Source organism: Acanthochromis polyacanthus, chromosome 2 (assembly GCF_021347895.1).
Source record: "Acanthochromis polyacanthus isolate Apoly-LR-REF ecotype Palm Island chromosome 2, KAUST_Apoly_ChrSc, whole genome shotgun sequence".
In the NCBI taxonomy this organism is placed as follows: Eukaryota; Metazoa; Chordata; class Actinopteri; family Pomacentridae; genus Acanthochromis; species Acanthochromis polyacanthus.
In genome coordinates this window covers 28164997-28188679 of record NC_067114.1, presented here as the reverse complement: position 1 = coordinate 28188679, position 23683 = coordinate 28164997, and the positions used below count along the sequence as shown (strand labels likewise).

The 23683-nt window shown below is 40.5% G+C and overlaps 1 protein-coding gene across 4 annotated transcripts in view; it reads left to right on the top strand.

The window, feature by feature from the left end:
- The window catches only part of dpy19l3 (dpy-19 like C-mannosyltransferase 3), a 106432-nt gene that overhangs the window by 69910 nt on the left and 12839 nt on the right, over positions 1-23683 (top strand). For all 4 annotated transcript variants that reach the window (XM_051944933.1, XM_051944932.1, XM_022212475.2 and 1 more), the window contains 2 exons: positions 17396-17528; positions 22170-22328. In XM_051944933.1, the coding sequence (XP_051800893.1) occupies positions 17396-17528; positions 22170-22328 (292 nt within the window). The remainder of the gene's footprint in view (positions 1-17395; positions 17529-22169; positions 22329-23683) is intronic.

The following is a 23683-nucleotide window of genomic DNA, read 5'->3' as shown; positions in this document are numbered from 1 at the left end:
AGAATGACCGAAATTAACAAAAGCGGAATTAACTGCATACATGAATAGAACTTACACAGGAATTAATTTATTCGGAATTAACATCGGAATAAACCAGGTAGTTTATTCGGAATTAAGTTTATTCGGAATTAACATTTTAATGTGGAAATAAGTGTTTACAAGGAGATTTTAAAGCGGAATTAACTTTCATTCTGAATTAAAGAGGAATAAAAGGTCCCATGTGAACGTACTGAATGTATAGACTGTATTTCTGATTAATATAATGTTCACTGAAAAACTGGTTTTCTTTCAAAAATAAGGAAATTTCTCAGTGACCCCAAACTTTTGAATGGTGCTGTATGTGGGGAAACTTTAGGGAAACTACGTGCAAACTTCAGAACCTAAATTATCTGCTGCTAACGTCTTGGTGCCTGATACCACAGGACACCTTCAGAGGGCTGTACAGGTCTGGGGGTCCTTGTTAACTGCTGTATGTATATATATGAATATATAGACGTGACTGTCAGGTTTCCAGCAGAACATTACTTGCTAAGTAGCATTGTGATAGTGGTAAACAATGCATCAGCCCTAAGTGAAAGCGTCAGAAGGCAAATTCTTATTCTGAGCAAAGAGGACCCTTCTCAGCATCAAATCAAGGCTTGACTGAAGCTTTCTAAGGGTGCGGTGCATGACACTCTAAGACACTTTGCGGAAACTGGATCCGTTTAATCCAAAGCACTATCAGGCAGACAAAAAGACACCACACAATCAGAGGATCAATACATCAAGGTTTGTCCACTGACATATAGAAAAGCAACTTCATCACCAATACAGAGTTTGCTAAATGACGAACACTAGACTTGAACCAGCAAAACATCTGTCAAAGCAAGGCTGTCCAGTCTGTCAGAGGATGAGCCTCTCTAAATCACCTCTGAGGAGTAGAAACAAGGTCAGCTGCTTGGGATGTGTTAAGACATAGCAGCATTTCAAAGTGGAGGACGGGAAAAAAAGTCCTATTTACTGATGAATCCAAGTTAGACATTAGTGGTAGTAACAGAAGAATGTTCGCAAAGAGACAAGCAGGAGAGAGAATGCTACACCAGCGGCTCAAACCCACAGTGAAACATGCTCGTAGTGATATTAAAGTCTAAGAGTTTAAGTTTAGGATTTGACTCTCTACTGACCAAGGAGATTTGGCAATGCATTCTCGAGAGACAAGCTCCTCTTAAATTCTTGTCCTACCTACCAGCCCGATCTCACGAGGATTCGTGAAACTGTCACGTAAGTTTTAGTTTCGGTTTCGTGCGCACCAACACGATTTCGTCATGTTTTTCGTGCCGCTCACCACGAAATGCGCACCAATGTATTTTAAACGGCGGACTTTTCGTGCCACTCAGAACGTATTTCAAAAGAATGTGTATATTATATTTTTAATGTAAAACCGTGGCGAATCCAACGCTATATTTTGCATGACATCGTTCCTAAACATAACCCTAACCATAACCATAACCATAACCTAACCATAAGCCGGTGGTACACTTACCAATTTGCATAGGAATTTCAAGAATGTCCGGCGGCCGGCGGCAGCAAACGCGATCACACAAGCAGTATACGCCGATGGACAGCTTAGATCGTCATGAATCCGCCGGTATAAACCACTTTCAGATGTGATTACCACAGCGAAAAACATTTCGTGGTGAGCGGCACGAAAAACATGACGAAATCGTGTTGGTGCGCACGAAACCGAAACTAAAACTTACGTGACAGTTTCACGAATCCCCGTGAGACCGGGTTGTACCTACTGTTGTAGCTTCTAGGACTTTTATTTTTACTTTTTTAGTTGTGAGAGGGTCTGTTTGGTTTTTGATTTTGGTGAAGTGTTCTTAGTCCAGCCTGGCTCGTAGCTGATAACCTTTTCTGTATGACCAACTCTGCAATGAAGGAGAGGGAGGGAGAGACACTGTTATAAAGTTGCTCAACTAAGCCTTTATTTTTTTTAGGTGCCAAACATGGTATATAATATTTGGATAAGTGTTACACTGAAATGTAAGGCCTACCACTTAAAGCTGACTACGGAACTTCACTCACCCCTGCAGACATCCATTGGCATTGACAGTTGCTCAAATCCAGAAATCTGAGTTGCGTCATGGAAGTTTGACTGATGCTTCACAGCTTCAACTTTAACGTGGCAAACCTTGTGGTGTCTATTAGGGCTGATGCTTTTTTGTCCATTTTTTCAAGTTTCAAGATATGTCTGCCCCCACTTTTAATACTATATAGATGAATAGAATTTACTCCCAGGATAAACAGTTCAAATCAGCAGATACATGTCCTTCTAGAGTCCCTGCAGAAATACAGAGGAGACTTGTATGTGGTAGAATGTAATCTATTTCCATACTTGACTCATATTTGCCCTGTGTAAACACAGCCTGCCGTTTGAGCCAACTCAGCCCAAAAGTCTCAAATGTGTGCTGCGACTGTTGGTTCCAGCTATGTCACCAATGGCTTCTTGGTTAAATGAGACATGTAACAGGATTTAGGTGAAATGAGTCTAAGCTTAGGTTTGGTTAAATTTTCTGGCAAAAGCGCACATCACAGATGAGTATTTCCAAGGCTGCTGTAAGTTGAAAATCTGAAATTGTCATTTTTTTTTTTTCATAATTTCTGAATGTGTTAAGTGGTTTAACTTTTGATGCTAGTATTCTTCTCCTACAGTTTGAAACAAACTTTAGGAGCTAAAATTTGTTTCTCTCTGTTTAGAACCTCTGAGTTGGTTTATTACCTGCAGCATCAGACAGTAGCAGGATCCATACGTGCGTCTCCAACGAGAGAGAGAATTGTGCACATTTGCCCACAGAACAACAATAAGTAATTATATTCTTTGAATCATAAATTATCACAGAACATGGAGAGTGGATTGGTTCGAGTCAGGACTCAATGGCAGGTCACCCGACTGTCCAAAGTCTGGGGTCACCCAGGCAATTTCATGTTTTCCATGAAAACTCACACTTTTATTCATGTGCTAACATAATTGCACAAAGGGTTTTCTAATCATCAATTAGTCTTTCAATGCGATTAGCTAACACAATGTAGCATTAGAACACAGCAATAATGGTTGATAGAAATGGACCTCTGTACCCCTATGTAGATATTCCATTAAAAATCTGCTGTTTCCAGCTAGAATAGGCATTTACCACATGTATATACTGTATTTCTGAGTAAACTAATGTTATCTTCATTGAAAAAAAAAAGCTTTTCTTTCAAAAATAAGGGCATTTTTAATGGACCAAAGACTTTTGAACGGTAATGTATATGTCTTAACATTAACCATCAAATCCTCCTCTCCACACTTTCTGAGCTCGGCATCTCAGGTTCTGTCCTGTTGTGGTTCAAGTCTTACCTCACAGGCAGATCCCTCAGAGTGTGATGGGATGTGATGTGAGGGGAGGTGTCAAGGTCACATGGCCTATCAACAAGGGTCCCTCAGGGGTCAGTGCTTGGTCCCTTACTCTTCTCTCTGTACATCACCTCACTTGGTGCAGTGATACGCTCCCATGGCTTCTCCTACCACTTTTATGCTGACGACACTCAGCTTTTCCTCTCTTTTCCACCTGACGACACAACAATTTCAGCTCGGATATCAGCATGTCTGGCTGATATCTCCACATGGATGAAGGAACGGCACCTTCAGCTAAATCTGTCTAAGACTGAACTCATGGTCTTTCCAGCTTGTCCATCTGTTCAGTCTCAGATCAGTGTCCAACTTCACTCGAGCCTACTTGTGCCCACAAACTCAGCCAGAAACCTGGGTGTCATGATTTATGACCAGCTGACCTTTCAGGTTCATGTGGCCTCAGTTTCTCGATCTTGTCGTTATGCCCTCTACAACATCAGCAAGATCAGACCCTTCCTGACCTAACAGGCCACACAACTTCTGGTTGAGGCTCTTGTGACGTCATGCATTGACTACTGCAACTCTCTTCTGGCAGGTCTCCCTGCATGTACAGTCAAACCTCTACAGATGATCCAGAATGCAGCAGCACGTCTGGTCTTCAACCAGCCCAAAAGAGCTCATGTCACCCCCCTGTTCATCTCCCTTTACTGGCTTCCAGTTGCAGCCAGAATCAAATTCAAAACTCTCATCCTGGCTTACAAAACACTTACAAGAACGGCCCCAGCCTACCTGGATTCCCTGATCCAGGTCTACTCCCCTTCACGCCCACTTCGCTCTGCATGTGAGAGACGCCTGGTGCTTCCAGCCCAGCACGGCTCGAAATCTCTAACCAGACTCTTCTCCTCTGTTGTTCCCAAATGGTGGAACAAACTACCAAACTCTGTGCGTTCTGCTGAGTCCCTTTCTACTTTTAAGAGACAATTGAACAATTGAAGACTCAATTGTTCAGAGAACACCTAGGCACTTAATCCGACTCCACCTTAGGGGTAGAATAAGTCAGGTGGTCCAACACCCAGCACTTATTTAGCACTGACAAAGTTGAAAAAAAGGGGGGGGGGGGCACTTCTTCTGCAATTTGATGGCAACACCTTTGACCAATCGCACTTGAAGCCTTTTTTGCACTTACTAAAGGTTTTTTCCTTAGGTCTGAATTCTTGCTTGTGTTGTACGTCGCTTTGGACAAAAGCGTCTGCTAAATGAAATTGTAGAATTGTAGACAGGTGAGCTGTCACATACAGGCCAACAGATTCGTTCCTATCTGTTTAGGACTATTTCTTTGTAATTTATTATCCTAAAAGTCCTAAAAGACCCATTGCAACAACACAATCTACTCTCACTGTGGACTTGGTCATTTATGTTTTCTCACTTGGTCCGAGTGAAAACCCCTCTGATCGGCTAAAATGTCCAGTTACGTGTTGGATAATATGTCTAAGGAGAAGGAGCACAAATCTAGTTTCCTCTAGGACCACTGGATGCACAATATGGTGAAAGATTAGCGTAGAAAACTTGCCAAAAAGTAGTGCCTACACCAATTTTATTCACGTGTACAGAATACAATTGTAGCAACACCAACAGCTAAAAAAATTTAACCGGCTTCCAAACAAATTTTGGCCTTTTTCATTCCCACTGAGAGAGAAGAGATTATTAAAAAAAAAAATGGAAACAATGGTTATTTTAAGTGCCTTTTCATATAACCAATACTGACAATTTTATGGTGGGGGCACTCTCACTTGTCCCTCCTGTCTCGTTAAAGGTTAAGTTCCTAACTCATACAAGCTCCCAGGATAATTCTCGTCCAGTGCTAATAGGGCGTCAATCTCTCGCTCTCTCTCTCTCTCTTGTTTTGTGGATCTATTTCATTCTGTCCTTTTGTGTGTCTAATTAAAACAAATTCCTTTATCCACTCTTAGAAAGCATGTGCCACTACTGATTTGAATCTCAATCCTTCAGTAAAAATCTGTTTTCAACTCCTTCTGTGAAACTGTATCTTCACCATTTTTTACATCCTCTACTTCCTCTTACACAACTCCCTCCCTCACTCCCATAATTGTCTTCCTGTCATCCGGCTCCTTGTCGTGCTTTAAATTGTCTAAATTAGAAGCATTTGGCCTCATCCTTAAATGGGGAAAGTGCTGTGTCTGTGATCCATTCTAGTGTGTGTGTGTGTGTGTGTGTGTGTGTGTGTGTGTGTGTGTGTATGTGTGTGTGTGTGTGTGTGTGTGTGTGTGTGTGTGTGTGTGTGTGTGTGTGTGTGTGTGTGTGTGTCTTTTTCTGCATTCTAACTCATCCAGATGCAGCTTGAAGAGAGAGAGAGTCAAAGAGACTGAGCGATGTCCTTGTGTGAACTACACATCTCTCAATCAGAAGTGAGACTTCAGCAGAAAATCTATGACCTGTCAAATGTATAAAGAACACTCCCAATCAATTTTTCAATCTCACTATTAGTCATTGTCATAATTTCCACTCTGTAACACTTAACTTTTTGTGTGTGCATGTGCAGTTGGAGCTTCAAAGTCCAACTCTTTGCAGGTGGAATAAAATATTAATATTAAAGGAAATTGGTAGTTTTGCTTTGAAAGTAACTTAAGGGCTCTTTAGAAAAGCAGCGACTCAGACATTTTATATGACAGACCCTGAACGCCTCCACACTAATATTTTAAATGCTTCGAGCTCTGCAAAGATTCAAAGTTGTGCTGGGAATCATGAGTGTGAAAGAAGCAATTTCTGGGTCATTCTAGAATTGGAGGACATTTTATGTCCCACCCATTAAATTTGAAATAATCCATGTACAAAATACTAAATCGTAGTTATTGTGTAAAATGTACTTGTCCTGAGACCAAATCAAAAAATAACAATAGGAGAAAAGAAGATTTGAAAATCCTTATTTAAAAAAATACAAAGAAATCTTGAGTTCCCCCTAAGATACAATTTTCCTCTTGTCCCACCCCCCTGATAACCAAATTGAATCTCAAGTAAAGCAGTTAAAATTAAACCTAAACCTCCTTTTTTGGTCTTATTTTTTCATTAATGTCTCTTGTAATTGTGGGGGTAACATTTTTTTCAATCAACACATTATGGAACGTGTGTCCCACAACATGCCCCCAACCCTGCTGCCATAACCTTTTAGCTGGTAGAAGTAGAAGAAAACAGTGGATCATATGATATGTTGAAATTGGCATCATTGAACAGTTTTCCAAAAGAATGAGTAAAGCAAAGCTATGTCTCATCTTCTATTTTTCATACTTAAATTGTTAGCCTTGATTGAATGTCTCGCTGTACCTCATGCAACCCTGTTATTGATATTATCAGGAAAATACTAATTCTTTTGCATTTTTCTTTACTGTTTTACTTCAGTTTGTCCTCTTGGTCAGCAATAATAGCTAGCTAAATATCTAGCTTCTACTTCTGAGAAAAAGCTAACATTAGCATGGATTTGCTAACAACCTTGTTACTGTGGTTAAAGTCAGGTTAGAAAAAACAGTAATATTATACACTGCTCAAAAAAATTAAAGGAATACTTTTTAATCTAAGTATTGCATCAAATCAGTCAAACATGTGGGATACTGATCTGGTCAAGTAAGTAACAGAGGGGGGTTTTAGTCAGCTTCAGCTGCTTTGGTGTTAATGAAATTAACAACAGGTGCACGAGAGGGGTAACAATGAGACAACCCTCAAAACAGGATTGGTTTTACACATGAAGGCCACTGACATTTTATTCCCTTCTTGTGTTTGCTGACTGTTTTTCAATAGTTTTGCATTTGGCTAGGGTCACTGTCACTACTGGTAGCATGAGGCGATACCTGGACACTACAGAGGTTCCACAGACAGTCCAACTCCTCCACAATGGCACATCAATACGTGCCATTACCAGAAGGTTTGTTGTGTCTCCCAGCACAGTCTCAAGAGCATGGAGGAGGTTCCAGGAGACAAGCAGTTACTCAAGGAGAGCTGGACAGGGCTGCAGAAGGTCCTCAACCCATCAGCAGGACAGCTATCTGCTCCTTTGTGCATGGAGGACCAGGATGAGCACTGCCAGAGCCCTACAAAATGGCCTCTAGCAGGCCACTGGTGTGAATGTCTCTGACCAAACAGTCAGAAAGAGATGCAATGAGAGTGGTCTGAGGGCCTGACATCTTCTGGTGGCCCCTGTGCTCACTGCCTGGCACCGTGGAGCTTGATTAGCATTTGCCAATGAACACAGGAACTGGCAGGTCTGCCAATGGTGCCCTTTGCTTTTCACACATAAGAGCAGGCTCATTGTGAGCACACGTCACAGACATGGAAAGGTCTGGAGAAGCTATGGTGAATGTTATGCTGCCTGTAACATGGTTTAGCATGACCGGTTTGGTGATGGGTCAGTGATGGTCTGAGGAGGCATATCCATGGAGGGACGCACAGACCTCCACAGGCTGGACAACGGCACTCTGACTGCCATTAGGTATCAGGATGAAATCCTTGGATCCATTGTCAGACCCTACACTGGTGAAATGGTCCTGGGTTCCTTGTGGTGCACGACAATGCCTGGCCTCATGTGGCAAGAGGATGCAGGCACTTCCTGGAGGATGAAGGAATTGACAGCATTGACTGGCCCCAATACTCACCTGACCTAAATCCAATAGAACACCTTTGGAACATTATGTTTTGTTCCATCCGACACCATCAGGTTGCTTCTCAGACTGTCCAGGAGCTCAGTGATGCCCTGGTTCAGATCTGGGAGGAGATACCCCAGGACACCGTCTGTCGTCTCATTCAGAGCTTGTCCCGATATTGTCAGGCTGCATACAAGCATATGGAGGTCATGCAAACTACTGAGTACCGCTTAGAGTTGCTCCCCACGAATTTCAGAAAATGGACCATTCTGCCACATCAGTTTTTCACTTTGATTTTGGAATGTCTTGAATTTAGCCCTCCTGGGGGTTGATAATTTTCATTTCCATCAAACAATGTGGCATCTTTTCATTCCTAACACCGTAACCAGTCCATATCAATGTAAATATCCAGTTTGTTTTTTCCCTGCATTGAAATATGATGTGTTTTCAAAGTGTTCCTTTAATTTTTTTGAGCAGTGTATATTACTATACAATAATGAAACAATAATAATAAAAATATTAAAGGGATAGTTCAGGATTTTTGACATGAATCTGTATGGCATCCCCATCAGCAGTGTTGTTCATTCACACAGACTTACTGCCGACAGCGTCCAGTGAGCAGAGATCCTGTCCGGTTTTGGTCCAGACGAAGGTAGTCCGGCAAGTTTGCTGGGGTCACGAAAATAAAGCGTTTTCTTCTCAGTTTTTTGGTTGAATTTTATAACTTCATACTGTACAAGTGATCCACTTCTCTGTCCCCCCCCCCCCCTCTCTGCCCGTTCTAACTCCATCTCGTGAATTTCGGCTTCAGTATATTCGGGTTCATAAAGATATCCCCTTGGCTGAATGCTGAAGTCAATATATTCATCGTCGCTGTCGTAGTCAGACATGTTGTTGTTAACTTTACGAGCAGTAAACAAAGTGAAACCTGCACGGCTGCCAGCTGGAGGCAGTGCGGAGTGATATGAAGGGAGAGAAAATAGTGCCAAGCGTTTACGAGGTCTGACTTTTTCGTGGACAACGGTTTTGTAATGCAAATATATCACTCTTTCGAACACATGTTGGTTTGAGAAGAAAACGCTTTATTTTCGTGACCCCAGCAAACTTGCCGGACTACCTTCGTCTGGACCAAAACCGGACAGGATCTCTGCTCACTGGACGCTGTCGGCAGTAAGTCTGTGTGAATGAACAACACTGCTGATGGGGATGCCATACAGATTCATGTCAAAAATCCCGAACTATCCCTTTAACATTGATGTGTAAGTTGACCCTATCAAGCCTTTGATAGTTTCTTACATATTATTGATGAATATTTAGCAGAAAATTGTAAAAGAGAAGGTTTGTTTTTCAAAGATTTTGAAGCCTAAATTTCCTCCAGTTCTGGAATGACCATTGTTGCTTTTAACTTTGAACAAAATAATAATAATAAACCACCAAAAACACTTCCATCCATCTTCTGTATACCGCTTAATCACAGGAGACTGGAGTCTATCCCAGCAGACTTAGGGTGAAGGCAGAGGGCACCATAGACAGATCACCATTCTATCACAGGGCTACATAGAGACAAACAAGCACACTCACATTCACACCTATGGACGATTTAGACTCACCAATTCACATCAACATGTCTTTTAGACTGTGGGAGGAAGCCGGAGTACCCGGAACCCATGCATGCACAGGGAGAACATGCAAACTCCATGCAGAAAGATCATGAACCAGGGATCTTCTAGCTGCAAGGCAAAATTGCTAACCGCCAATCCACTGTGCAGCCCTGTACTTCAAATCTCAATATATAAATATACAGTATATACAAAGTGATCTTATAAAATATTAGCAGCCACCATGTAATAATGGAGAACATGCATGGATGTCACATATTCCCCAGAGAACACCCCCTCACCACTACTAAAAATGTACAGTATGTCTAATATAAAGTGTAGCCTATTGTATTTTAAACTCTGTCAGTCTGATCAAAAGCATGTGGGTTTCAGTTTTATTGCATGTTTAATTCAAAAACCTTGTGCCTAATTAATTCTAGTCAGCTGCTTTGAATATGTCCTTTTACATGTCTTTTTTCTCTTCTCTTTGTTCTTCAGCACTCTATAAAAGTGAATTCAAAAGTAATTGGGGCATAAATTTGTTAGAATGCATTTAATGAGAGGTGATATGATCAGTCAGAATAAATGAAATCATCTTTGTAGTTAAGTTGGAGTGTTACGTTAAAGGTGAACTAGATGTATTTTTCGCCAAACAGAAAGTTGTCAAGAGTGCATGAGGTGGGTTTAGTACTTTTGTAACTGCAGGTGAGAGGTTAGTCTCTCCTTAAAGCACTCTTAAAAGAGCCTTTGAATTTGTTTCTCAATACCAACATTATGCATATCTGTAATTATCTGTGGTGAAAGTATGTAGTTTGAATAAGTGGATTTCTGCAGGTTCTCTCCCAGGCTGAGACATTTCACTTTGCATTCATTTTGTTTCTTATTAACAATCAAGTTAAGAGCAAATATTTTCAAATGCTGCAGGAAAAGGCCTGTTTAATGACATTAACCTTCTGAACCCCAAACAGTTTCTGTCCCTGTCATTTTTACTTACTGTTGGCTCTTTTTTTTTGCTGCAATATGAAGTCCTGCAACTCCATGGAAACAGCACAACCATGGCTAGAGAGAACATAAACGTGTCTTTTTGGAGGGGTGGTGGGGGAACGACTGTAATCAGCTGTACAACATTTTACCAACTGTCCACAGGTGTTACAAATACTGTGGAACTGTGACTATATAGTACAGATCTTCTTCTTCTGCTTGCATTAATCCTTTTATTTTTGTAGCTGTGTTAAGTTGTTCTGCCAAATGTTTTCAATCTCCAATGTCAAGACAACACAGAGCAATTTTGGCATTATTAAACAGTGAAATTGTGTTTCAGACAACCTGACAAATGATCTTCAGCAGCCAAAAGCTCTTCTGTGTTCAATTAGTTGTGGCAAACTTGGCCTCTTTTCTGTTTGATGGTTGACAGAAACATATAGTTGGACCACAGGTGCGTACTGTGGTCAAAAACAGGCAGATGAAAAGAAGCTGAAATGCTCCTCTGCAGTCCTGTGATAATCAAGATAATGATTCTCTTAATGGTGTCTCTGAAGTTGAGCAACAGGTGCTAATGAACACTTCTAAAAACAAGTGCATGAACCTGGAAATAGTGACCCGTACACAGAGAAATAATAAACAAGCCAACGTCTGTGCTCAGCCACATTAGTGAGTCTCCTCCAGCCACCACTGTTTACCACAGTTATTGTCATTGTTTCATTTTTGTGTCAATGAGGTGCAAGCCAGTGTCTTCTTGGGTTTACATTGGAGAATATAAACATGAAATTAAATGTAAATAAGGTTGGAGGGGATTAATACTGCTCCCTGTAACACACACAAAGAAGGCAGGCAGAGATGGAAATGGCCCATTTCTGCTATAGGTCAGGAGGCCGAGACATCAACCCACACATACACCCAACATCATATATTAATATATACCCCACTCCCACCCTAAACCCAGGCATAAATAGGCCTTTAGTGCACGTATGAATCATGTGGGCTTGTTAATACTGCACCACTAATACTGTATGCACTGTCTCCTATGCTTAGTATTCATCAGTATTCTACTGTACTGTAATTCTGGCATGCACAATCAGTTCTGTATTTAAGTCCTTCGCTTTTTGCATACTTTTTAGTGATGTGGATTTAATTTGACAAACAAAATTGACATTTTTCCTGTCAATCTATACTCTGTATCCACAATGCAAAAGTTCAATACTTTGTAGAAGCCTCTTTGCAGTGTTATATCTTAAAGTTCTCCAAGATAGATCTCTACAGACTGAACATTTGGATAGTTTGTCTCATTCTTCCTTGAATATCCTGTCCAGCTTCAGCACACTGAATGAGATGTGTCTGTGAACTGTCTGTGATTGCTGTCAACAATCAGTGAAAATTACTTCCATTACAGATAGATGTGTTGTAGAGATTGAAGAGGTAGGACAGACAGTCCACCCACTTCTCCTGGCGACCAGTTTGTCTCTCACACATCTTGCAAATCTTGACTTAAGAAAGTGTGGAAGACTTTCAGTGGCAACGTGACTTGAAAAATTGCCCTTCGGCATTGTTCTGCTGTCACAGCAACCCATTCCTGTTGCACAAATTCAGACAAATTTGCTTTGTTTTTGGGCTTGTGGTTCTCCATTTTGCATGTGATGATTTTTTTTCACAGGTTTTCAATTGGATTTAGATCTGGTGATTGAGCAGGTCAAGGCATGGTTCCAGTGTTTTGGTTCTCCATCCAAACTTTAACTGACTTTGCCATGTGGCAAGGGGCATTGTCTTGTTGGAAAAGTCAGTCAGGAGGGAGAAAATAATGTTTTCAAAAGTAGCACTGTACGTAAACCGGTTCACTGGCCCTTCACACAATTACATTTGCCCTGTTCCACCCATACTGAAACAACCCCAGATCATCACTGATCTACCGACATGTTTTACTGTAGAGGCAAGACAGTCTGGTTTGTAGACTTCTCCAGGTTTCCTCCTAACCAGTAAGTTAGCTGGAGGGGGCATCCACTGAAAATTGGATACATCACTGAAGAGACCATTAGCCCAACCATCAACAGTCCAATCCTTGTGATCCCCAGCAAAGAGTAACCGAGCTTTCCTCTGCCTTTCCTTGATGAAGGGCTTCTTTCATGCCCTGTGTGACTTTAGATCAGCTTCAAGAAGTTGGTTTTGAACTGTCCTTGTTGAACAAGTCACATTTCTTGACAGTGCCCACTCATTTTTAAGGTTCCTGGAGGTCTGAGGACGATTCCTGACACAGGAATGGATGAGTGCACAGTCTCATCGGTTGGTAGAAAGATGTTTCCTGCCGTGACCAGCTAACAATTTGGTAGTAAGGCTGCCTTTGTGGCTTCCCAAAGTTATTTTGCTTTAGGCATTATGTAAGAGCTGACAACTTCTGAGTTGTGCTACAGCTTGATTGTAAGCAGGAAACCACTCTAGGCCTTTGCATGTGCAGTGCTGCTTATGACATGAAATGACCTCTTATAGACCCTGGGAATACAATTAAGCTTAAGCATGTCAAATAGGACATAAAGTATTCTGTAATCAGCTGCATGTTTTTGTCGTGTTCATTGTGTTCTTCAGGTAATGTACCTTTTGTGGTACCAGGCATTAATATAAACAAGAAATTGGAAAAAAAAACAAGGGTGGACTAATACTTTTTTCCATGACTGTAAATTAAATGGCCACATTCTATGGTGCCGTGATTTCTGCTACAATTTCTTTTTACGATTTCAGCTGTCGGAAATGACACAACGACTGAGCAGCCTTGGCCTAGTACTGCACTCTGCGCTTTTCTTGTTATTATTGTTGTTGTTGTTGTTACTATCATTATTCATCAAGGACGGGATTGAATAAATTGGAATTTTTGTTGGAAATGAATGCAACATGCTTCTACTATGTACTTTGTTAGTTTTATATTTATTGGGAAATACATAAAATATGTGTCAAATAGCTGACAAATGTTTTGTTACATTAATTGATCTATCTAACAACAACCATTAGACTGTTCCATGAAACGACAGTGGCTAAGTGCAGACGACTCTGGGCCATGTGGAGAGAGGGTTGAAGTTAAGTGATGAAGTTTCAGTTTTAATTTGAATGTTTTGATGACACTACACAGTCAGTGTCAAGGATGAAGTAGTTTGGATGAGTAGTTGGTTGATGATGTTCAAAAGCTGCAAGCAGCAATTCTCAAAGCCAAATAGTCAGCCTCTTTTCAATGACTATTGCCCGAGTTATCTCAGTTTGTCATTGTGTGTCTGTGTTATGTATGTATGGGAGGTGGAAAGGTTCACAGAGGTAAAGATGCATGTACATAAACTCATGTGATTGTTTAATAAAAGTCCCAAAAATTAAAGTTTACACGATTAGCCATAGTGGTAGAAATCTTTGGAAATCTCATGTTTAACGTCTGATTCTTTGTGTTACGGTTTGACTCAGAATTGATTCTCTTGATGCAGTAAAGAGCTAGCCTAGCCGCGCTAGACCCATGTTCTGAAGACGCAAGGGTCTAGGACCGCTCGACAGGGAGGGAGGCAGGCTAAAAGGTTGTCTTTCAAATCACTCTGCAGCAATTGGGTAGGTATACAACCAATCAGTGCAACGAATAGGCTGACGTAGTTCCTAGAGCACCGGCGGATTGTGGCTAAGTCCCTTTAGCTTCCCAACCAGTGGAGCCAACTGGTATATTAAGGATTTGCCATATCCCGTCGGCATAAGTCCAAATACGTCTTTCTTCTCAATGAAACACTTAAGTGCCGTCCTTTGTTTATCTTTCAAGTTGAATTTTAGCTTCAAATCTTTAAGGGCTGTGGCCAAAGCAAAGTCGAAAGATAACTGTTTATTGTGCGCCGGTTGTTTCTGTCAGAATCGTCGCGCCTCTGTCGTCACTTCGTTACACCCGCCTTCTGACTCTACACTTCATGGTGATTGCTCCGGCCAGTTTTAGAAGCATCCAGCCTCGAGCCTTATGGAGGGTAACTAGACCCACCCTGGCAGAGAATTAAATTCAGTGCCGTGGGTTGTCTAGCGCAGCTAGGCTAGTAAAGAGCATGATTCAGGGTCTTACTTCAATTCACTGTGTGTCCATTAATTCAATTCAGTTAAATTCAAATCAATTCAATTTTATTTATTTAGTGCCAATTCTAGGTTAAATTGTCTCAAGATGCTTTAAAGAACCCATATGCCTGAACGTCCAGGGGAAGCCCTAAGTCGACAGTAGCCAGAAAAACACCCTTTCAACAGGGAAGATACTTGAGCAGAACCCAGCTTATTATGTGGGGGCACCCATCTGCCTGTTGGTCGGCAGGTTGTGAGGGACAGAAGAGGTAGAGAGGGGTAGAGGGTTAGAGGGGAAGGCATGGGAGAAGAGAAGGGTGTGGAACAAGGAACATGTAACACACAGTTCAATAGAAGAATGATAAGCTACATGATACATACAAAGAACAAGCTAACATTGAAATTGATTCATAGTTTACTGTTATGATGTAAGGTTCTGGCATTAAATATACTACATATATAGCTGGTAGTAAACTTCAAACAATATGTAGATGAAAATATCAAGTAAAGTCAGGGCGATGCAGAGTCAAATCATTCACTCCTGTCTTTTGCCTACTGAGCTGCAAATGAAACATAATTAAGAATCCAGCTAGCTGGTTTTGATGAAGGTCATTGTTTAACAGAAAAATAAAATAAAATCTAAGCTGCATGCATTCTGACATATTTAAAGCCTTCTTTTTGTATGGAGAAAATTACAAAATGAAAGTATAATTTATTAACCAACATCACTGATTAACATAACTCTTTGCCAGGAAAAGATTAAGCCATCATTACCTTAAACAGGGTCTTTTAAGCTTTTAAATTACTTTCTTTGCCTAATCAGATTTCTGTGAGTTCAGAGTTTTGTGTCGTACTGCAGTCTGAATGAGGCAACTTGTCTTCAGCTGCAAGACTCTGCTGCTCACAAAATAATTCACTTTTATCTTGCAAATTAAATTTCTTTAATGTCTGCGTAGATTCTCAGTCATCCAGGTCATGGTAATCCAAAGCGCTTCAGTTAAAGGCAACTGGTCGACTGTTTTGTTTCTTTCAGACATTTCATCTCTCATGCAAGAGACTTCTGAAGTTCTAAAGAAAAAAGAGAAGAGAAAAGACAAGTACAGTTGCCTTCTACTGAAGCACTTTGAAATACCATGACCTGGAGGACTGAGAATCTACACAGACATTCAATAGTAATGTTAAATAATAACAGTAAGAATTGAATTATCAAATTAAAAATGTGCAGAACATAAACGTCAAGGTAACTCGGTTACAGAGCATTACTTCACCTTGCAGACATACTTCAACTGTTCTGAATGCAATGCAAAACATGACTGTATGGTTGGTTAAGTCTGTCTATCTGTTTGTCTGTCTGTCTGTCAGCAAACTATTCTGGTTTGCTGAAATATCTCAACAATTGCTGTATGAATTGCCCGTAAATTTTCTATTTCTTTTTTGTATGTCAATCATGGCACCTAGAGAATGAATTCCTCAGACTGAGGTGATCCCCTGATTTTCTGTTTGGTCCCACCATAAAATAGATTATTGGCTTTTAGTTAAACAATTTTTGTTCTGTGTTTCTGAGTAAATTTTTTGGAATACAACTGGAAAGAAATCTATGATGTCTAGTTCAGACAGCCATGTTCCCTTCAGAATGATTCACAAAAAACATTGTTGTAAATCTCGTGCCATTGTCGGGTCAAATTGAATTTTTTTCATTGGTTTATTGGTGAAACAGTAAGATGGTGAACCTGAGTCGCTGTCATGGTTGGAGATTTGTTTTTAATCAAATTTATTTGAAGAGGGTGCCGTTTTCACAGATGGGTGATTGAAATCCTCAAAAACCTCTTGCCTTTATAAGCTGTAAAAAAAAAAAAGTCAAAACAGAAGAAACCGTTAATGTAGTTAGTTACCTTATAGATGGTGACTGCCTGTTGACATGTAGATATCAATTTCCTTTTTAAAAAAAAACAACTCAAATCTGCAATGTCACATCAGTTTCAAGTGAGATACAGTTCTACCCTAAATTCTGAAGGTGAATATGATCCAATATCCACAAAATGAGCAGGATTCTGACCTTTTGCAATTAATTTTGTCAACTCCATCACTGACGCATGTGGAGCTTTTAGTTTACATTGTAAAGGGAGCGCATAATGGAGATCAGTCATTGTCAGGTTTGCTTAATAAGACATAAGCATATACACACATACACACACACACACACACACACACACACACACACACACACACACACACACACACACACACACACACACACACACACACATATGCACAAACAAAGTCACCTTGTAGCTTGTTAATGCACCACAACCTTACAATGCTTGTCCTTGAGTCTACAGATCTTTCTGTACTACAGTAGCTGCACATCTTCTACCATCACTGAAAGAAAATGGCAGCAATTGGTCCCAATTATGTCAGCAGATCAGAAAGCAAAAACCTGTGAACTGAATAACAAGGCAAAAAAATAAACTAAAATCAAATTCAGTCAAACTTTCCTGATTACTTGAAGTACCCATGAATAGCCTCCAAACTTTTCTTGCATCTCTTTTTTGTACATTTGTCTTTTTTTCCACTTTCTTTGTATTTACTTTTTTTTTTTTTACAGTCAAAACACTTGAAATCTACTGTAGTTCATCGAAAGCCTAGCTATGCTATAAATTATCAGACTATTTGTTTAGGTGAATGATGTGTCCTTCTCCTTCTCGTCTCTCTGTGTTTGTTGACAGCACAAAGACCCCCAAGCAGGCAGTGTTTGCCGGAAGCATGCAGCTCCTGGCTGGAATCAAGCTGTGCACAGGCAGAGTTCTCACCAACCACCCCCATTATGAAGATAAAGACCTGCGGGAGAGAACCAGACAGGTACTGTAGCCTGCAATATGACAAAATCACCAGAGGGGCTACAAGATAACACTGGTTGAAATACTTTCACCCAGTGGCCATTTAATATAGATTTACCCACAAACAAAATTACCGTGCCCTGAGCCCAGACGTGTGTTATCCCTAATGAAAAGACCCCAGCTGATCTGAACCCTTCCTGCTTTAAGGTGATTGTGCTGACTACTTTATCTCTATGCTGCTAAAAAATATGACCAGTTCAACAGAAAATTTCAAATTCAAACCTAAAATATGACGCGAGGACTGTGATATATCAGTACTAAATCAAACTAATAATGAGTGTTACACCCACATCAAAACTCCTCCGTTATATTACTTTGGAACCAGATTCAAATGTAGAAATTTTCAGACGTTTTCGAGAACTTACTATCCTTTTCAGAGAAGTGTTTATCCTGCAGCTGCAGCTGAAGCCACGCTGCCTCACCCATCTATCTCACTCCGCTCTGTGCTAATGTCTTGCGTGAGAGATCAGGGAATTGTCTGTAGATGGGGGCCAGTGACCTGCAGTGATTGTGTGAATGAATATGGGATCAGAAGATGCACAGGGAACGATGTGCATCCATTAAGCCAGACTGATAGTAACGTAGGAAAAATAGAGGCTGAAAGTGCCACGTTCCAGTAAAGCAGAGATGAATGATGCTGCTTTCACTTGAGTACATCTTAGTAATGTATATAAGAAACATTGTCGAAGCATTGTGTTTGTTTTATTTTTTTTTCCTTTTAAGGCAGCTACACAAGGTCTTCAGTGTTATTGTTAAAGTAAACGATTCAAATAAAGCTTTTTTTTCATTTTAACTGTTTATATTACAAAACCAATCCTGTTAAAAGTGCTATAAGATAAAGTATTAAAAGTATTGCAATACTTGATAAACGATCTGATACTGGTACTGTAGCAACAAGGATCGTGATATATTGCCAAACGATACTTTGTCCCAGCCCTATCATTTATGATATACTGGTGTGGCTGGGTGGGGGAGGGCAAGAGGGATGTTGTTGTTGTTGTTTTTGTTCTGTTCTAAAAATTGAAAATTAATAAAAAGAATATTCAAAAAAGAAAAAAAAAAAGTGCTATAAGATGCCCCCAAGTTCGTATTTCTTTATTTTTGTGCAAATTTTCTTTGCATTGTGATTTCATTACGTTGTTCCTCCCTTTGACCTTCACATACCTTATGGTATTACATGTGCTGCCCACATAAACAACTGTTTGTCACTCTCATATTGACCGAATTAAGAGTGTGACATCCATAGCACTTACCACAAAACACATCTTGGCTGAAACATGCTGCAAATGACATACAGCTAATGAAAACATATTGTAGTTAACTATGTTAACCGTTACTCGTTTTTGTCTGCTTCTGCATTCTATTCAGGGAGTATTGTATGGGTCATTTCTCGGGTAGCTGAGCCCATATTTTGCCTCCCAGCGGGAATTCAGCCATGCTGAGCCTGTAGCGAACCCAGAGCCTTGTGTGGAGCTCATTAATGATCCACGACACTGGTGCAGACCTTCTGGGCTCTAAGTGTGTGTGTATGTGTGTGTGTGTGTCCGTGTGTATGTTCATGCATGTGTGTGGTATTGAGGAGTAAAAGAGCGTAAATTCATTTTCAAACATTTGTAAGAACCTTAATGATGTCCCCACTGCTTTTCTGGTCATAATTTGTGTGCCACTTGAAAATAATTCATTATTGTACAAAGAGTAGTCATTTTTGTTACCTGTTTTCTCTTAATTAATTTGCGTGGCCAGCAGGCATACTTTCTGAATTGGATGGCAACAGTTTAGTCTCTCTGTGTTAGGTTGTGTAAACTACAGCACAAATCTGTCCTTGCTCCATAAAGCTGCATGTACAGGATTTTCTTAGTATAGATAGTGGCGTGTACTATCTCTAGAAAATATGAGAACATGGTGTTCAGTACCCTCCAGAATGATGTTACTAATAGATTGAAGTTTAATGATTTAACTGCTTTAGAATTGAATAGGATCGGAGCTCAAAACCTTGCAATTCAACAAAATTAGAGGATTTTATTTAGCACAATTTAGATATGCATTCATTTTATCATTTTATTGTGAGCACTCCCTAAACCTGCTGGCAGATTTGAAGAGTAGTGTATGTTAGGTTTCAAAAGAATAATGACACCACTTATAAAAGCAAGAAGCTGTAAAAACAGAAAGAATCACTGGATTTTCAGCTTTCTGACTGTCCTTGATTCTGTGACGTGCTGTTCTGTAGGAAAACTTAACAGAATTGTGATGTTCTATCAAAGAGTCTCATTTAAAAAATTCACCGAAAATAAACCGTTTGAAACAGATTTTCATCAGATTCTGTCATTCTCAAAAGAAGTGATCAAACTTATGTCTTTTAGTTGCATAGCCGCCTGATACCATGAGGCCTCCAGATTGCCGCCATTTTGGTTGTTCATGCGACAAAACATTCATTCATTGATCGCACAAGTGCCCTTGAACTTTCCTACATCTATCTGTGTATGTGCCTGAGCAGCCTACCCATGTACAAAACATCACATGGCCTCAGATTTAGTAAAACTTACACTGCCTGTCCAAAAAAAGTCACCACCTGGATTTAACTAGGCAAATAGGAAAAAGCCTTCCTTTGGAAAATGACTGCAGTGATGAATATGTTTCAGCTGCCAACAACTGATTTAACCCCACCTGATGCAGTGAGGAATTTCTCATTTCTTAAACAACCATATTGGAAGACGTATCCTGTAGTCATAGAAAGGATGTTAATCTGTTTCAGAGGTGTGGAATTATTGGCCTGCTTCAAGCAATGAAAACTACTAAGGGGATTGCTGAAACTACTAAAATTGGGTTAAGTCCCATTAAAAACCTGGAACGATAGTGGTGAACCATCATCTTTGAGGAAGAAATGCGGTCGGTCATGTGGTGTGATGAGTCCAGATTTCCCCTGTTTCAATGTGATGCGTCAGGGTAAAAAGAGAGGCAGATGAAGTGATGTACTCATCATGGCTAGTGCCTACTGTATAAGCCTGCGGAGGCAGTGTTACGATTTGGAGTTGGTCAGGTCCAGGTTAAGCAATGTTATGTGCCCAAAGAATGAGGTCAGCTGACTACCTAACTATACTAAAAAATACCAGGGCTTTCCATCAATGGAGTTTTTTTCCCTGATGGCATGAGCATATTCCAAGGTGACAATGCCAGGATTCATAGGGCTCACATTGTGAATGAGTGGTTCAGGGAGCATTACATATCATTTTCACAGATGGACTGACCTCCACAGAGTCCCGACCTCAACCCCGTTGAGAATCTTTGGGATGTGGTGGAGAAGATTTTTTGTGGTGGTCTGACTCTTCCATCATCAATATAAGATCTTGGCAGAAGCTTAATGCAACTCTGGACAGAAATAAATGCTGTGACTTTCCAGATGCTTATCAAAACGATGCCATAGTGAATGTGTGCTGTTTTCAAGGCTGAAGATGATCCAATGAAATATTACAGTGTGTGACTTTTTTTTGGACAGGAATGCCTTATTTCACTCATTTCTGACCACACACTTGTCTAAGTTGCGTGTGCTGCACCAACTGAGTGGAGACTAGAGGCTTCATGGTGCACTGATGCATGTGAGGCATTTAGGGAATCGTGGTAAATTGTCAACAGGAATGATAATAGAATGTGACACTTCTGTGTGAAATAGAAACTCAATATAAAAAAGGGCATATCGTGATAGTCACCTTCAGTTTGTAGCCAGATTGAATTCAGTTACTTCTTGATGAGAGCTGATATCTGTGAATTTGCCTAAAGAGAATCGTTGTCTACTTACAAAATTGTCATACTCTAACTTTACATACCACATAGGATATGAGCCGCCTTTTTTCGGCATCACTTTGACAAGACCTGTGTTATAATTGCACTAATGAATCCTCATCATTTCTTACAGATGTAGTGGCAGTGATTGAAATTTTTGCATCTATAAAAGTAGGGGCTTGTTAACAGAAAGCATGGTACAAGATATGGCCCATCTTTTTTTTCTTTCATGGCATTGTAGTCAATTGCACAATGTAGTGTATATTTTATATTTTTATACCAGACACCAGCAAACTGTGGAGTGGTGCTTCAGTCCAATACTTAAAAAAATATGGAGTGGTTTCATTCAGAGGCGAGGTCAGTGGGTGTAGAAACTTGCTTGGATTGTCACTTCAGTGTTTCACCCAACTTGGCCTTTACAAAAATCGTTTTTTATGTACTTACATGTTGAATCGTTTGTCCATCTATTGTGTTGTTTGTTCTCTGCGACACATAAAAGATGAACCAGAATAGATTCCAGAAAGCTCCGACTCATTATATTTAGCTTTTTTGGTTTTGTTCTCCCGCTGATTTTTATTTCACCCATAATTGTTTTCATTCAGATTTTTTTTCTTTCAATAAACATATTATAATTGAAAGTAAACCAACTTTCATCAAACTGTAATTCAGAAAATAAATGTGCCTGGTAATTGAGTTCCAGGAGAGAAGTTTCCTCCTTCTAGCAATGCTGATGTAAAATTACAATGATTTTTAGGAGAAAAAAAGAGATTATGAATCCATATCACCTTAAATAAATCTGCTATTTCCGATGTGTGTGTGCGCTCAGGTGTATCAGGTGTACGCTCGCCGGTCCCCGGAGGAAGTCTATGACATCCTGAGGGCTGCTGGAGCCGACTATGTGGTGCTGGAAAACAGCATCTGTTACGAGCGGAGGCACAGGCGAGGCTGCAGACTGCGGGACCTGCTCGACCTGGCCAACGGACATGTGGGTGGCATTTATTTAACGTGACTCAGTGACTTGGTGTGTGTGTGTGTTTGTGTGTGTGTGTGAGAGAGAGACTGCATGTGCTGTCTGCCCTGCCAACTTCTGTTACTTGGTGAAAGCACTCAGCCTCCGCAGAGAGATCAATAGTCTCACTTCTTCTTATCTGTGCGTCACTGTCTCTCACTCTCTTGCTGTCGCTCGCTCCTTCACTCCCACCCCCGTCCCAGTCCCCGGGCCTCTCTTTATTTTGATGTCGGATGTGGCTCGCTGGCTATTTGGATTACCAGAGGTGAGACAAGCCTCAGTCTGGCCCAGTGTGGTGTACAGCACATGAAACGCTGAAAACACAGAGTCAGTGTGTGTTTGTGACGCCGTAAATGTCACACAGCATACACTACATCTGACATCTAGACAACTTTATTGAAGGAAAGCGGGCTTTACGTTTGTTTCTGTCAGTCCTTTTCTTCTCCTGCTTTCTTTTATTTAGTTCGTTTTTGTGCCTTTCTTATTTGTTTTACTCTTTTTCCTTGTTGCTTTTTCTTTCCTCTGTTTTTTTTCTTTTTCAGGTTCATGTCAGTATTCGTTTCTTTCTTTGTTCAGTTAAACACAACATTTGTGAAACCTCGAGATTTCAGTAATATTACAAACAAATAATTTAAGGGTAAGGATGATCTGATTAAGTTTTTCTGTCCCCGATTCAATCTGTCCATCCATCCATCCATCCATCTATCCATTATCTATGCACCGCTTAATTCTCATTAGGGTCACGGGGGGGGCTGGAGTGTATCCCAGCTGACTTAGGGTGAAGACAGGGAATATCTTGGACAGGTCACCGGTCTGCCACAGGGCCTCATATAGAGACACACAGTCATACTGGCATTCACACCTTTGGATAATTTAGAGTTACCAATTACCTCAGTATGTTTCTGGACTGTGAGAGGAAGCCGGAGTACGTGGAGAAAACCCACACATGCACAGGGAGAACATGCAAACTGGGAAGGCCAGGATGCGAACCAGTAAGGCCAAAGTGCTAACCATCAAGCCATTGTACAGCCTGCCGATCCAGTCCATTTCATTTAATGTTTAGTCTGTACTGATCCAAGTCCCAATTTGACACCATTGTCCAAGAATTATACAGCCCAAAGTGTACTACTCATCTAAAGATGAGATGGGAAGTAAACATTGAAAACCATTTGAGCTAATAAAATGATAATGTGAGAATCGAACCACTGAATAGCTTTGCAGTGCTTTAAGGGGAAAACAAAATACATTTCTCCATCCAAGCTGTTTAGCAGTGTTACAGATCTGGGCTTGAATCTTGTAAAGCTCTGGTAGAGCACTGTCTGAAATGTAGT